Source organism: Mobula hypostoma, chromosome 10, assembly GCF_963921235.1.
Source record: "Mobula hypostoma chromosome 10, sMobHyp1.1, whole genome shotgun sequence".
In the NCBI taxonomy this organism is placed as follows: Eukaryota; Metazoa; Chordata; class Chondrichthyes; order Myliobatiformes; family Myliobatidae; genus Mobula; species Mobula hypostoma.
In genome coordinates this window covers 91,881,529-91,896,206 of record NC_086106.1, presented here as the reverse complement: position 1 = coordinate 91,896,206, position 14,678 = coordinate 91,881,529, and the positions used below count along the sequence as shown (strand labels likewise).

Sequence of the window (14,678 nt, the reverse complement as noted above, 5' to 3'; positions counted from 1 at the left end):
CAGTAGGCTATATCTCGATTTTCTGTACAGCAATCCCACATCAGCTGTGCCTGCATCAAGAAACAAGAATTGACCCCCCCCCCAACGTGAACTCTGCATGGGTGAATTGCTGGGGAGGGAAGGGTCACTTGTACAGCTACTGAATCTATTACTCAAGCTCAATTCAAAAAGCAAAGAAAACATAGATGCTGAAAAATCTAAATAAAGGCAAAGTACTGGAAATACTCGACAGGCCATAAAGATGCAGTATTAACATTTCAGACAAATGATCTTTCATTAGTTTATAGCTGTTAACCCAAATGTCAACCTTGTTTCTATCTTCACAGATGCCGCTTGACGTACAGATTTCCTCTTGGTTTGGAACTTTGGCCACTAACACAGATTATGGTGGTAGCCCCTCATTTTCTATTCACTTTTATGCCTCGATGTTTAGCCTGTTAAAATGGGTGCAAAAATAAATAAACAGATTCTGCCAAAAGAAATGTTCCTTTGTCACTTTCTGTCCTATGTAAAATGTGGTGGGCAAGATAAACTGCCATAAAGGGTTAAGAAAATTTCCTGAATGTGGCACTATGAAAACTTTTTAGGTACACCTGCCCTGTAATGCCAATATCTGTCTAATTAGCCAATCACGTGGCAGCAACTCCATACATAAAAGCATGCAGACACGGTCAAGGGGTTCAGTTGCTATTTAGGTCAAACATCAGAATGGGGAAGAAAAGTGATGAAAATGGCTTTGACGATTTGACCATGGAATAATTGTTGGTGCCAGACAGGGTGGTTTGAGTACTGTATCTCAAAAACTGCTGATCTCCTGGGATTTTCATACACAACTGTCTCTATAAGCTCACAGAAAAACAAAACAACCACTGGGCAGTGATTTTGTCAGTGACAACGCTTTGTTAATAAGGTCATTTCAGAGGATAATGGCCAGACTGTTTCAAGCTAATAGAAAGTCAATAGCAACTCAAATAATCACATGTTATAGCAGTGTGCAGAAGAGCATCCCTGAATGTGCAAAATGATGAACCTTGAAGTCGGTGGCTACAGCAGCAGAAGACTATGAATGTACATTCAGGAATAGCCTTGGTAATTTACCTGAGTATGGCATTTTGAATGGGAGTCTAAAGCACCAATCTAGGGATTACGTGACTCATTGAAATTTCAGGAAGCCCTCAAGGCTTGCAGTCATATGTTCACCAGCAGAGATTTCTGCTCAACATATGGTACTGGCAGTCACACAGAAAACAATCAGAGGTCTATGAACAAGATGTCTGACTTCAATCTCTTCAGCCTAATAACTCAGAAGTGGTTTGTGGTTATTGCTGATTTCCAACAAAATAAAAAAAGTCTTTTAAGAGCAGGAGGTAGAAAAGGACCAAAGGATCGCTGAATTTTCTTGGAATTTGGACACGTCTCATATCCCAAGAGTGTTTCTTTTCCCAGTGCTATTGACGTAGCTTCAAGTCATTCAGCTGAGCAAACTTGACCACCACAGAAAGCTCCCCACATCAAAGCAAATATTGTCAAAGAATTGGCACTAAGCTAAAAGTTGTCATTGGATGTAGCACAATAAGATAAACAGATTGCAAAGGTCCGTGCAGTAGTCTACAAAACTAAAAAAAATACCCAAGTAATCCTCCACGGAAAGGTAGTGAGTGGCCATATTCTTACTCATTCAAAAATGAACTATCAACTAATTTTAGCTGTGAATTCTTAATTAAACATTTTGCAAGAAACGCCTTCGTAGTAGATATGACAGAAGAAACATTGGATTCATTTATTGCAGACTATGCACTCGTATTTAAACTCAACTTTGAAATCTATTACATACCAATGGAAAGAAGAGAATTGGTGTTTTGGGCCAGAAAGAGCAGTGCGGGGTCGGGGGAAGGTTGCAATAGAAGAAGGGTTTAACTAAATGAAATTGATATTCAGTTCCAAAGGTGCTGTTGCAGTGTGGCAAACTGACCTCTACCCTGTCGAAGCCAGGTAGAAACTCTCAGACATCTCTTATTAACCCCTTGAAAAGGACGCCACTCAGGACTATCAGACTACTGTCTTCCACACCATCAGCAGCCTTCAATTCTGAAGATCTCCCATCCATTGCCATTAACCTCAGTCACTTTATCCCACACTGCTCGTTTCTACCTCCTACACAAGATCCACAAACTTGACCGTCCAAGTACACCCACTGTTTCTGCCTGCTCCTACCCCACTGAACTCATGACTGCATACTTCAATTCCATTTTATCCCCCTTGGTTCAGTCCCTTTCTACCTACACCCACAACACTTCACATGCTCTCGATCTCCTCATCCTTCAATTTGCTGGCCCTGATCGCTTCATTTTCACCAGATTCCCAGTCCCTCTACACTTTTATCTCCCATCAAGGAGACAGCTCTCCACTTTTCTCAACAACAGACTCAACCAGTTCCCCTCCACCACCACACTCCATCTGGCAGAAATGGTCCTCACCCTCAAGAATTTATTTCAGCTCCTCCCACTTTCTTCAAACTCAAGGTATAGCCAAGGGTACCCATACGGGCCCCCAGCTATGCCTGCCTTTTCATTGACTACATGGAACAGTCCATGTTTCAACACTTCCCTGGTAATATTCTCTAACTCTTTCTGTGCTACATTGATGACTGCATTGGTGCTGCTTCATGCGCCTATGCTAAGCTCATCAATTTCAGCAACTTTGCCTCCAACTTCCACTGTGGCCTTAAATTTATTTAGTCCATTTAAGGTCCCCTTTTGACTTTTCTGTTGACTGTTTTCCTTTGTATAAACTCACCAATTCCCATCACTATCTTGACTATACCTCCTCAAACTCTGTCTCCCATAAATTGCAATTGTCTTTTTAGTTCCTTCAAACAGGGGTCCCCCTACGCGACCGTTGATGTTGCCCTCATCCATATTTCCTCCAGTTCCTGGATATCCATTCTTACTCCATCTTCCCACCACCTCAACAGGGTGAGAGTTCCTCTTGTCCTCACCTACCTCCCCATGAGCCTCCGCATCCAACAGTTCTCCACAACTTCTGCCATAGTCACTGGAACCCTGCAATCAAACACAACTTTACGTCACCCCTCCCACTCTCTGCAGGGATTACTCCCTCTGATTCCCTTGTTTATTCATCCTTCCCCACTAATCTTCATCCTGACAGTTACCCTGCAAGCATCTGAAGTGTATGCCCATTTACCTCCATTCAGAGCCCCAAACAGTCCTTCCAGATGAGGCAACTCTTTACCTGTGAATCTGTTGGGGGTCATTTACTGTATCCAGGGAACCCAGTGTGGCCACCTCTACATTGGTGAGACCCAATGTAGATTGGAGGATGTTGCTTTGTCAAGCACCTCCACTCGTTTGCAGAAAGCAGAATTTCCCAGTGGCCAACTATTTAATTCTCATTTCTATTCTGTCAAGTCAGTCAATAGTCCCCTCTTCCACGACATTGAGGCCACTCTCAGGTTGGAGGACCAACGACTCATTCTGTTTAGTTAGCCTCCAACCTGTAGGCATGAACATTGATTTCTCCAACTTCCAGTAGTATTTCTCCCCCTCCCCACCCTTCCTTCCCTCTTCTTCATTTCCCTACTCTGGCCTCTTACCTCACCCACTCATCACCTCCCCCGATGCCCCTCCTCCTTCCCTTTCTCCCATGGTCCACTCTCCTGTCCTATCAGATTCCTTCTTCAGGACTTTGCTTTCCACTCATCACCTTTCTTCATCCCCGTCCACCTGGCTTCACCCATCACCCTGTAGCTTGTACTCCTTCCCCTCCCCTCACCTTCTTATTCTGATAGTTCCTCTTTTCCCATACTGATGAAAGGTCTCAGCCTGAAATACCGACTGTTCAAAGTTCAGAGGTATCTGGGACCCAAGTACCTTAACTAATGTTCTATGAATACCTTCCCAAAATAGACTTAATTTAGGGCAATCCCAGAAAATATGAAAATGATTTGCCTCCTTAGAGCCGCACCTTCTCCAACACATCACATTTGTATCTTTATATTTTTCCTGATATGGGGTCTTGAAGTATCTTATAATGTTTTTCCAACAATGTTCTCTCCAAGTCAAAGAATTAGTCGAGGACCATTGAAAGCTGCAGATTTTCCCCCAAGCCTCCTCTGAAAGTACCAACCCCGCTTCTTTCTCCCACTTCTCTTTAATATACAGTGTATTTACATTTTTAGCATGGGACAGTGCATTATATAGGCGAGAAACTGATTTACTAGGTATTGAACTGCAAGGCGAATTCAGAATCTTGAAAAATTCTAATTCTACTGTTGATAGGTCTGTATATATGTCTGCGGGCAGGAACAAGCACGAACAAATTGGGATATAAACACCTACAATGGTTGGTATATGGGCTTGTATGCAACATTTTGGACCAGTGGAAATGGTCCAGAAGGGTTGTATGGAAACTATTATTACCATTTTTTCTTAACAACTAATTTCATTACTTAGCCTAATAGGTTAGATTTACCACAGTACATAATTATCTATTTAAATGTTTATTTTGCTTTTATATCATCTCAATGTGTACTTAAGAATGTATAAATAATTGTAGTTTTATACATATAAAAAAATGGAAAAGGTTATATGTGTGAAAAAAGTACATGATAATTGTGAACTCCTTATCCAAATAAAAATAAAATTAAAAAAAAAAGAAAGTAAAAAAAAAAATACCGACTGTTCATTCATTTTTATAGATGCTGCCTGACAGGAGTTCCTCCAGCATTTTGTGTGTACATTTCCAGCATTTCTGCCACATACAAATTCAAAATTAAAACACAAGGGTTCTCTTGCAGATAGCTTAAATCACAAGTTTAAGAATTTAGTGCCCACTTATATTTAGGACATCTTTAAACCAACAGCACAAAACACTTATAATGTAGTTACCCAAATAAAAATTTCAGACACCACAGGTTAATGATATTAGTAATTTTTAACCTAATTAAAGAATGAATATATCAAATATTCTAAAAGGATGATAAAGGAATTGTTGAAAAGGTACAAGGTGTTTGGGCAGCTGAAGTGTGATTGATGCTTTTAATATTCTTATTGAATGGCACAGTTGGCAGGGCAGCACGGTGGGGGGGGGAGAAGAGGAAAGGATGATACAGTCATTCATGCTTCAATATCGTACGATCATAAGCTAATCAGTGGGTGCCACATTACTTGTATTAGTTAAGAACAGACTATGTACTGTCTACCATGCTCAGATATTTAGAAACTACATCAAGAAAGTTTCATAATTCAAACTTCACCTAACGTTACAAGTTACTAGCAATGAAGGTGACTTCAATCTACTATTGACTGCATGTTTCAAACCTTTAACACCACACAGCTCTCACCTCCAACTTGGCAACCATTTGCTGTAGACCGCGTAGAGCATCAACTTGCTCCTTTGCTTCTTCACTGGATGAGATTTCAATTAGTTTGTCCAAGTCCAATTTGCACCTATTAAGGAAACATTTTCTTCAGTTTTCCTCATAGAACCAACCCAATCCTACACCACACTACTCTAAAGATAAGAAATGCCAAGACTGGTTGTTTTGCACATATGCAAAATTCCCCTGTCAGCCTTCATTGCCGTCTCAGTTGCTGAAATTATATTTGTTGGTGATCAAATACCACACCCGTCCATTAGCCAGAACTTTAATGGTCAAGGTACTTATGATTAAAACAGTTAAGAGCAAACAGAAATTCTGCATTCCTAAGGCTTAAACACATAAGAATGAGGAAAGGGAGAGTAATGCAACAGGGGAGGCACTCCAAGAGACAAAATGCTGAACATAGTCATAAATGATAATTTTTAGAAGTGGTAAGGAGTTTACAAAGAATATGCAGATCACCAAAAGATGCTTGAACAATGTGAGCGCAGGTGTGGAGATATCAGAGAGAAAAACTTTCAAGGGGAAAGGTAGCAGGTCTGTTAGCTGTGGGAACAGTTATTAACCACTAGTGCCATAATGAGTTAAAGGAAAGCAGAAAATAAGGATTGTTGTGAATTATAAGTTAGAGTGCAATAAAGTAATAAACACAACCAATTTAAGACACCATAGCAAAAGGTGTATTAACACAGTCTTAATAAATAAGGGGTATGGAGGTGCAAAAAAAAAGTTAAAGCTGAATGATTGATGACTCACATGTCATCTAGCAGAGGTCACAGAAATAAGGCCCAATGAGTAACAACAGTAGTGCTATAACTCTAAATATTTACAAGCATTTAAGACTAATACCAAAATCTCGCCACTATTTGTTTTTGAATTGGCAATTCAAGGTTTTAACTTTAGAAAAGGTCTATTGAATTATACCGAAAACATGACAGATACATACGCAGGGTGCTTCGAAAGTTCACTCAGCTGGTGCATCAGCTTCTCATTCACCTGTTCCATCTGAACAAAATAATGTGATTATATTAAACTTTAAATTACTAATCACATCTACACAAGGTAATTCAAATTATTACATTAAACTGGGATTTACCACATTACCTGTGGATTCGTGATAAATATTTTTACACAGGCCCTCCCCATTTCATTTGTACCACTTCCTTGTGCAAGAGAGAAGTGTAGGTGAGCATAGTTGCAAATTGTAAATGGAAAATAGGAGAGCTGACAATAAATTACAGTTAATGGGGCAAATAATCCAAAAGGAAAACGGATGTGCAAATTACATGGATAAATCACTAGTAAACATGTGAACATGTGCTTGGAGACCAAATGGAGAAAATAAATAATATACAAACATCTAGTCACTGTATGATAGTTTGGAGAAGTGAATAGGTATACATAGGTGTCTTGGGGATGTGAGGGGAGCAGTGTTATGATGGCAGTGGGAGGGGAACCACAACTACAAATTATTTAGAGAAATGTTATCTAATCTTACCACTATAACTCTTTCACACATCTGTGTTGTCTGGCCAACAGCTTCACGAAGTTCTTTGCTCAGATTTTCTACTTCCTCCCTTTGTAATCTTGCTGCCTCCATTGCAGATTGTCGTTTCTCAGATTCATCCACTCTAATTAAACAAAATGATTTTTTCCTTATTCACATGCCAGTGAACACAAGCAACAGGCACATCAAATAGGAGTTTTTGACTGTCTCAAATGACCATAAGACATAGGAGCAGAATTATGCCATTTAGCCCATCAAGTCTGCCCCACCATTCCATAAATCCAATTCTATTGCCTTCTCCCCAAAACCTTTGGAGCCATTACTAATCAAGAACCTATCTAGAACTGCTTTAAGTATACCCAATGACTTGGCCTTACTTTTGTTTAAAAAGTAAAAGTAAGAGTATCAGAGGGATCGTGGGGTCCGAGTCCATAGGACACTCAAGGCTGCTACGCAGGTTGACACTGTGGTTAAGAAAGCACACGGTGCATTGGCCTTCATCAATCGTGGAATTGAGTTTAAGAGCAGGGAGGTAATGTTGCAGCTATATAGGACCCTGGTCAGACCCCACTTGGAGTACTGTGCTCAATTCTGGCCACCTCACTACAGGAAGGACGTGGAAACCATAGAAAGGGTGCAGAGGAGATTTACAATGATGTTGCCTGGATTGGGGAGCATGCCTTATGAGAATAGGTTGAGTGAACTCGACTTCCTGTTGGCGGTGGATGGAATAACAGCATTTTACAGCCGCTCCTAGTTTACTTTACTTTTCTTTTCTTACTTTCCAACCTGATTTGACATTATGACTACAAGAACTGCTACAGGTAAAAAAGAAGAAGATTCTTCTACATCTTTGGATTCTATTATTGAATTGATGCAAAGGCACAAAGGAAGCGTCCGGGGAATTGCAGTGATTCAGAAAAGAATCCTCTGAGGAATTTCAGCGATTCAGAAGATTACTGATTTAGAAAACAGAAGTAGAAGGAATAATGTATGAATTCTTGGTCTTGAAGAGTTAACTGAAGGCGATTGTCCTACGAAATTTTTTGTAAACTTTCTGGTTCAGTTATTTCCTGATATTTTAAAATCGACACCAATGATCGACCGAGTGCACAGAATACCTGGGAACAGAATGTTTGCAACTAAACCTCGTTCAGTGGCAATCACTTTTCATGAGTTTCAAACAAACGATCGTATAATTCATGAATCTTGTCAGAAAGGTATGATTGATTTTAATGGAAAAAAGATTAGAATATTTGAAGATTTCTCAGCAGAGATTATGAGGGAACGTGCAAAGTTTAAAAGGGTCATGTCAGAGTTCTACAAAAAAGATTTTAAACCTTCTCCATGGTATCCGGCGAAGCTCAGAATTACACTGCAGGATGGATTGCAAAAATGATTCCGTTCCAGTCTCCAGGTTCAGGAATATTTAGAGTCAGTAAAGTGATTGCTTACTTTTTGTTACATGAATAACTGTTTATTTTACCTTTGCTAAACTTTGTACTTATCTCTTTCTTTTTGAACTTTTTAAGGATTTATTTTAAGAATAAGACTTTAATGTGCTATTACTTTGCTAAGTTTAAAAGTATCATGTTAGAGCTGTTTAATAAAAACTTACACAAATAATTGTGTATTTTGCCTCTGGTGAATCTTGTAGTCAATTTCCTTTTAGAACCTCTTAAGGTTTTACTTTGAGATTAAGATTTTAATGAGCCAATATTCTCTGTGTCCATATTATACTTACTTTTCTAGAATTTTTTTGATACCAGAATTAATTGTCTCTTTATTATCTGTTGTTTTGACTAGGCTGGAACATTCTAACCTTGTAACTTATTTGGAGCCAAGTCAGCAAGATTTTTTTTTGGGGGGGATGTCGTTATTAGTTGTAGGCATCGACTTTCTTTGGTTGACTTTCCTCTCTTTGGGGGGGGGGTGGGTGTTTGGTTTTTTTTCTTGGAAGCTGTTTGGGACTTTTAGTCAAACCTGTTGTTTGGTTTTCTTATCTCATAGGTCATTGTTTAGTTTTATTAATCTTCTGAAGGATTACACCTTTAAATTCTCTTTCAAATAATAATAAAATGGACTATAATATTAAATTACTTAGTCTTAACTTGAAAGGATTAAATCATCCTTTGAAACGAAATAAGATTTTTGCCTATATTAAAAAAATTTAAAGTCCCAATTTATTTTCTTTTAAAAACAAGAAACACACGTACGCAATTCTGATAACTCACGCCTTTTTAGCCGATGGAGGGGATTGCACTTTCGTTCACGTTTTCAGGCCAAAGTTAGAGGTGTTTCGATTTTTATATAAAATACAGTTCCCTTTGTTCAACACAAGGTTGTTTCTGATACTAATAGACGATTTATTATAGTATCAGGGAAATTAGAGAATAAATTGTTGGTATTTGCTAATGTTTATGCCCCAAATATAGATGATCCAGGATTCTTTGAGCGATTTTTTTTTTGTTTTTGCCTGATCTGAGTTTGTATGCATTGGTGATGGCAGGAGACTTTAATTGCTGGTTAGATCCAGTTTGAGATCAGTCCTCTTCTAAACCAGTGACACTTAATAAATCAGCTTCGTTTATCCATTCGTTTTTAATGAAATGTGGTATCTGCATTTCTTACATCCAGCAGATAGAAATTACTCGTTTTTCTCTCATGTTCATTATACACATTCCAGAATTGACTATATTTTGATAACCAAATGATTCCATTAGTTCGATCTTGTGAATATAAAGAGATTGCTATCTCTGACCATGCTCCTGTGTTTTTATCCATAAATCTTGCTGGTTTTCCTCGGGCAAACAGATTTTGGCATTTTAACTTTGTTATCTGACAAGGATTTCTTAAAGTTCTTGGAGAGGTAAATCAGTCTTTTTTTTTTTGAAGAGAATATGGTGGAGGGGACTTCTAGCCTTGTCATATGGGATGCCTTTAAAGCATATATTAGAGGACAAATCATTTCTTATACTGCAAGTGTTAAGAAAAAAGCTAATAAAGGGAGAATTAATTTAGCCAATCCACTGAAACAATTAGATGAAGAATATGCTTTGACTTCAGATCCTGTTTTATATAAAAGACAGGTTGAAATTAAAACTAAATATGATTTTTAACATACCCTATTGAAACTCAACTCCTAAAGGATAAAAGTCAATTTTATATTCATGGAGATAAAACAGGTAAATTATTGGCTAACCAAATTAAAACTTCTAGTGCTAAACGACAGATTAAAGACATTTATAAAGCTAATGGTATTAGGACAACTGATCATTTAGAAATAAATGATACTTTTAGAGAATATTATTCCAAACTTTATAGCTCTGATCTTCTTAAAGATAATACTGTAATGGATAATTTTTTTTAGACCAAATAAATATCCCTATGCATTCTGTTGATGACCGAAAACAGTTGGATCAATGTATTTCTCACGAAGAAATAGCAGAAGCTGTACGTTCACTGCATTCAGGGATAGCTCCAGGTCCTGACAGATTTTCTGGAGAATTTTATAAGGCTTTTTCTTCTTTGCTTATACCTCATTTACGTTCAGTTTTTTCAGATTCTTTTAAGTCAGGTAGGTTGCCGCAATCTTTTTACGAAGCTTCTATTTTGCTTTTCCTTAAAAAAAATAAGAACCCAACTGAATGTTCTTCATTTAGACCAATTTCCTTACTTAATGTTGATGCTGAAATTTTATCTAAAGTTCCGGCCCATAGGATGGAAAATATCTTACCATCTATCATTTCTGACGATCAGACTCGTTTTATATATATTAAAAAACCGATACTCTCATTTTAATATTCGATTATTAAATGTTATTTATTCTCCTTCTAAGGAGATATCGGAGTGTGTGATATCTTTAGACGGTGAGAAGGCTTTTGATCGGGTTAAATGGCATTATTTATTGAAAATCTTAGAAAAATTTAATCCTGGGTCCAACTTTATTCAATGGATTAAATTACTGTATTTATCCCCTTTTGCTCGGGTTCTTACTAATTCTCAGAATTCTAAATCATTTAAACTTCAACGTGGAATCAGACAAGGTTGCCCTTTGAGTCCTTTGCTTTTTGACCTGGCTTTAGAACCTTTAGCTATTTCTTTTCGAGAATCTAATGATATCACTGGTATTTTATGGAAGGCTACTATCCACGAAGTTTCACTTTATGCAGATGATTTATTGCTTTACATTTCTAATGTTGAAACTTCATTACCTTCTGTGCTTTCTTTACTCTCGTTTTAGTCAGTTTTCTGGATATAAACTGAACCTATACAAGAGTGAACTTTTCCTTTGAATATTTTGCCATTAACTGAAATAAACCTTCCTCTTAAAATTGTAAGAAACCAATTCACTTATTTGGATGTAACAATTATAAATACTTATTCAAAGAAAATTTTCTTACTTTATTAAATTATATAAAAAGAACAATATCAAATTGGTCGCCCCTTTCGTTATCACTGATTGGTCGAATTAATTCTATTAAAATGAATGTTTTACCTAAATTTATATACCTCTTTCAGGCGTGACCCATTTTTATTCCTAAATCCTTTTTTGACTCTCTGGACTCCATTTTCTCCCCCTACATATGGAAAAATAAACATCCTTGATTGAATAAAGTCCATCTCCAGAAAGTTAAAAAGAATGGAGGTTTAGCTTTACCAAATTTTAGGTTTTATTACTGGGCAGCTAATATACGAAATCTCACGTTTTGGTTATACTATATTAATCACGAGGACTGTCCCAGATGGGTTTCTTTAGAAGCTAACTCGGTTAATAAATTTTCTATTATCTCCCTTTTGGGATCTTCACTTCCTTTATCCTTAAGTAAGATGACTGAAAATGTGGTAGTCAAAAATATTTTAAGGATTTGGATATAATTTAGAAAACATTTTGGTTTATTGGGATTCTCCCTTTCTAGTCCCATTTTTAAAAATTATTTTTTTTAAGCCTTCCATGACTGATGTAGTTTTTAACCAATGGGAAAGATTGGGTATTACATGTTTCCGGGATCTGTTTGTGGGAGGAAATCTTTCTTCATTCGAACAATTGTCAACTAAATATAGTTTACCAAAAACCCTTTTTTTTTCTTCCGTACTTACAAATTAGAGATTTTCTGTGATCTCAATTACATACATTTCCTAATAGTCCTGATAAGAACATGTTAGATGAAATTCTTAATATGAAATCATTCTAATGGTTCAATATCCAATATTTATGATATGTTGTTGGGAATGAGAAATGATTCTTTAGACAAAATTAAAAATCTTTGGGAACAAGATTTACACACCTCAATTTCTGAAGAAGCTTGGAATGAGATTTTTAAATTGGTTAATACTTCATTATGTGCTCGTCATTCCTTCCTACAATTTAAAGTGGTTCATAGGGCTTAAATGACCAAGGATAGGTTATCTCATTTTTATAATGGATATATCTCCCTACTGTGATAGGTGTAGCAGTGAAGAAGCTTCATTTATTCATATGTTTTGGATATGCCCGAGTCTTGGAAAATATTGGAAGGAAGTATTTCAAACTTTTTCTGTACTCTTTAAAGTAAGTTAAGCCTAATCCTTTGACTTCCCTATTTGGTATTGTTGGAAGGAAAGATATCATTTTGAAGACATATGATCTGCACATTCTGACTTTTATCTCTGTTATGGCTAGGAGGGCACTTTTGTTTAAATGGAAGGATGCTGTTCTGCCTAATCATGCTCGGTGGTTACGAGATGTTATGGCATGCCTAAACTTAGAAAAGATTCGTTGTTCGATTTCTGAATCTAACCAAGAATTTCAAAATTTGTGGGGCCATTTTTAAATTATTTTCATAATCTTTGACTTCTTGTTAAAGTACAGAAGCTGGTTAACAGTATATTTTATTATCTGATAAGTTTTTTTTTTCCTTTCTTCCCCCCCTCCCCCCCAAGCAGCTTCGACTTTGGTAGTGGGTGTAGATTTTTTAAAAATAAAATGGTTTATATTCTAATACACGAATTAATCTAATCTATATGAATATAAGAGTAAGGAGTTCGTTAATGTGATTCAATATATTGTATCTGGTATTATATTTTTTCTTTTGTTTTCTAATATGTATTCTTCTGGAGTCTGTATTCTTCTGTATAGAAAATAAATATATTGGAAAAAGAGTGAACTTAGCCTTTTCTCCTTGGAGCGACGATGACCTGATAGAGGTGTACAAGATAATGAGAGGTATTGATTGTGTGGATAGTCAGAGGCTTTTCCCCCGGGCTGAAATAGCTAGCACGAGAGGACATAGTTTTAAGGTGCTTGGAAGTAGGTTCAGAGGAGATGTCAGGAGTAAGTTTTTTTTCTTTAAAAAAAAACGCAGGATTTGGAAACTTTGTAATACTCTTTTATGTATAAATGAGAGGTAGGTTGTAAGACCTTTCTTTATCCATAATTCAAATTTTTTATCTCCTCTGTTGGAAAGGAATTCTGTATCATATGCACACCATCTGAAGAGTTTTAGCATGTTATTAATTCCACATGAATTAACCACCTTCTGCCATATTTTTAATGTAAGATTTATCCAACTGTTTTAAAATTTTTCCAATTGGGCCATCGATCCTTTGTCAGCTATTGAGGCCTGTAGAGGAAAACTGTCAACCAATCCAAATTCTATTTCCTTCCATCTAGCCTTATATTCCCTATTACACCAATATAACAGAGGGGTTATCTGTGAGGCATAAAAATAATTTCTCAGGCAAGGAAGAACCATACCTCTTTTTTCTATCCCTAACTGTAAGGTGTTATATCGAATTCTAGGTTTCTTTCCTTGCCAAATGAAGCGGGAAATCCATTTGTCCCATTCCCTGAATTGATTATCATCCACCTCCACAGGTAAAGTACGGAAAAGATTACAGTAACCGAGGAAGAATATTCATTTTTATAGTATTTATCCTTGAATTTAAACTTAAAAAGGGGATAAGATTCCATCTATGCATATCTGCTTTTATCTCCGAGATTAATGGTCCATAATTTACCTGTGACAGCGTTGAAAGATCCTTCGGCAGGGTTATTCCTAAATATTTTAATGATTTAGCTTCCCACTTAAGATCATATGTATCCTGCAATTTTTTGGATGGTGTATAATTTAGGGACATAACCTGCGTTTTCTTTACATTTATTTTATAACCTGATATTTTCCCAAAGTCATCCAACAATGTAAACAATCCTATAAATGATTTTTCTGGTTCACTCAGATAGACTAAAACATCATCTGCGAATAATGCCACTTTCTGTTCAATCCCTGCCACCTTGATACCTCTTATGATTTCGCTCTGTCTTATTAGTTGGGCAAGCGGTTCAATATATAGCGCAAAAAGGAGAGGAGAAATTGGGCATCCCTGTCTAGTGCCTCTCTCTAAAATGAAGGAGTCAGAGAGGTCCCCATTTATCTTAATTCGGGCTGTAGGGCTGTCATATAGAGTCTGGATTACTTTAATAAACTTTTCTTGAAAGCCGAATCTTCCTAACACTCTGTATAGGAATGCCCAACTAACCAAATCAAAAGCTTTCTCAGCATCTAATCCTACTACCATTGTCTCTGTCTTGTTCTTATTAACCTGTTCTAATATGTGTAGAGTTCTCCTTATGTTGTCCTGTGTTTGTCTTTGTTGAATAAATCCAGTCTGGTCTAAGTGGATTGGGCCAGGTAAGAGCTTTTCCAATCTGCGCGCTAATATAGATGTAAATAGTTTGTAATCTAAATTAAGAACACTAATTGGCTGATAATTGCCACATTCTAGTTTATC

At 36.9% G+C, this 14,678-nt stretch overlaps 1 protein-coding gene across 1 annotated transcript in view; it reads right to left on the bottom strand.

The window, feature by feature from the left end:
• Positions 1 to 14,678, bottom strand: part of kif4 (kinesin family member 4) — a 76,620-nt gene that overhangs the window by 38,409 nt on the left and 23,533 nt on the right. The window contains exons 11-13 of the mRNA XM_063060855.1: positions 6,900 to 7,032; positions 6,348 to 6,406; positions 5,363 to 5,468 (exon numbers count right to left, since the gene is read on the bottom strand). Of these exons, the coding sequence (XP_062916925.1) occupies positions 5,363 to 5,468; positions 6,348 to 6,406; positions 6,900 to 7,032 (298 nt within the window). The remainder of the gene's footprint in view (positions 1 to 5,362; positions 5,469 to 6,347; positions 6,407 to 6,899; positions 7,033 to 14,678) is intronic.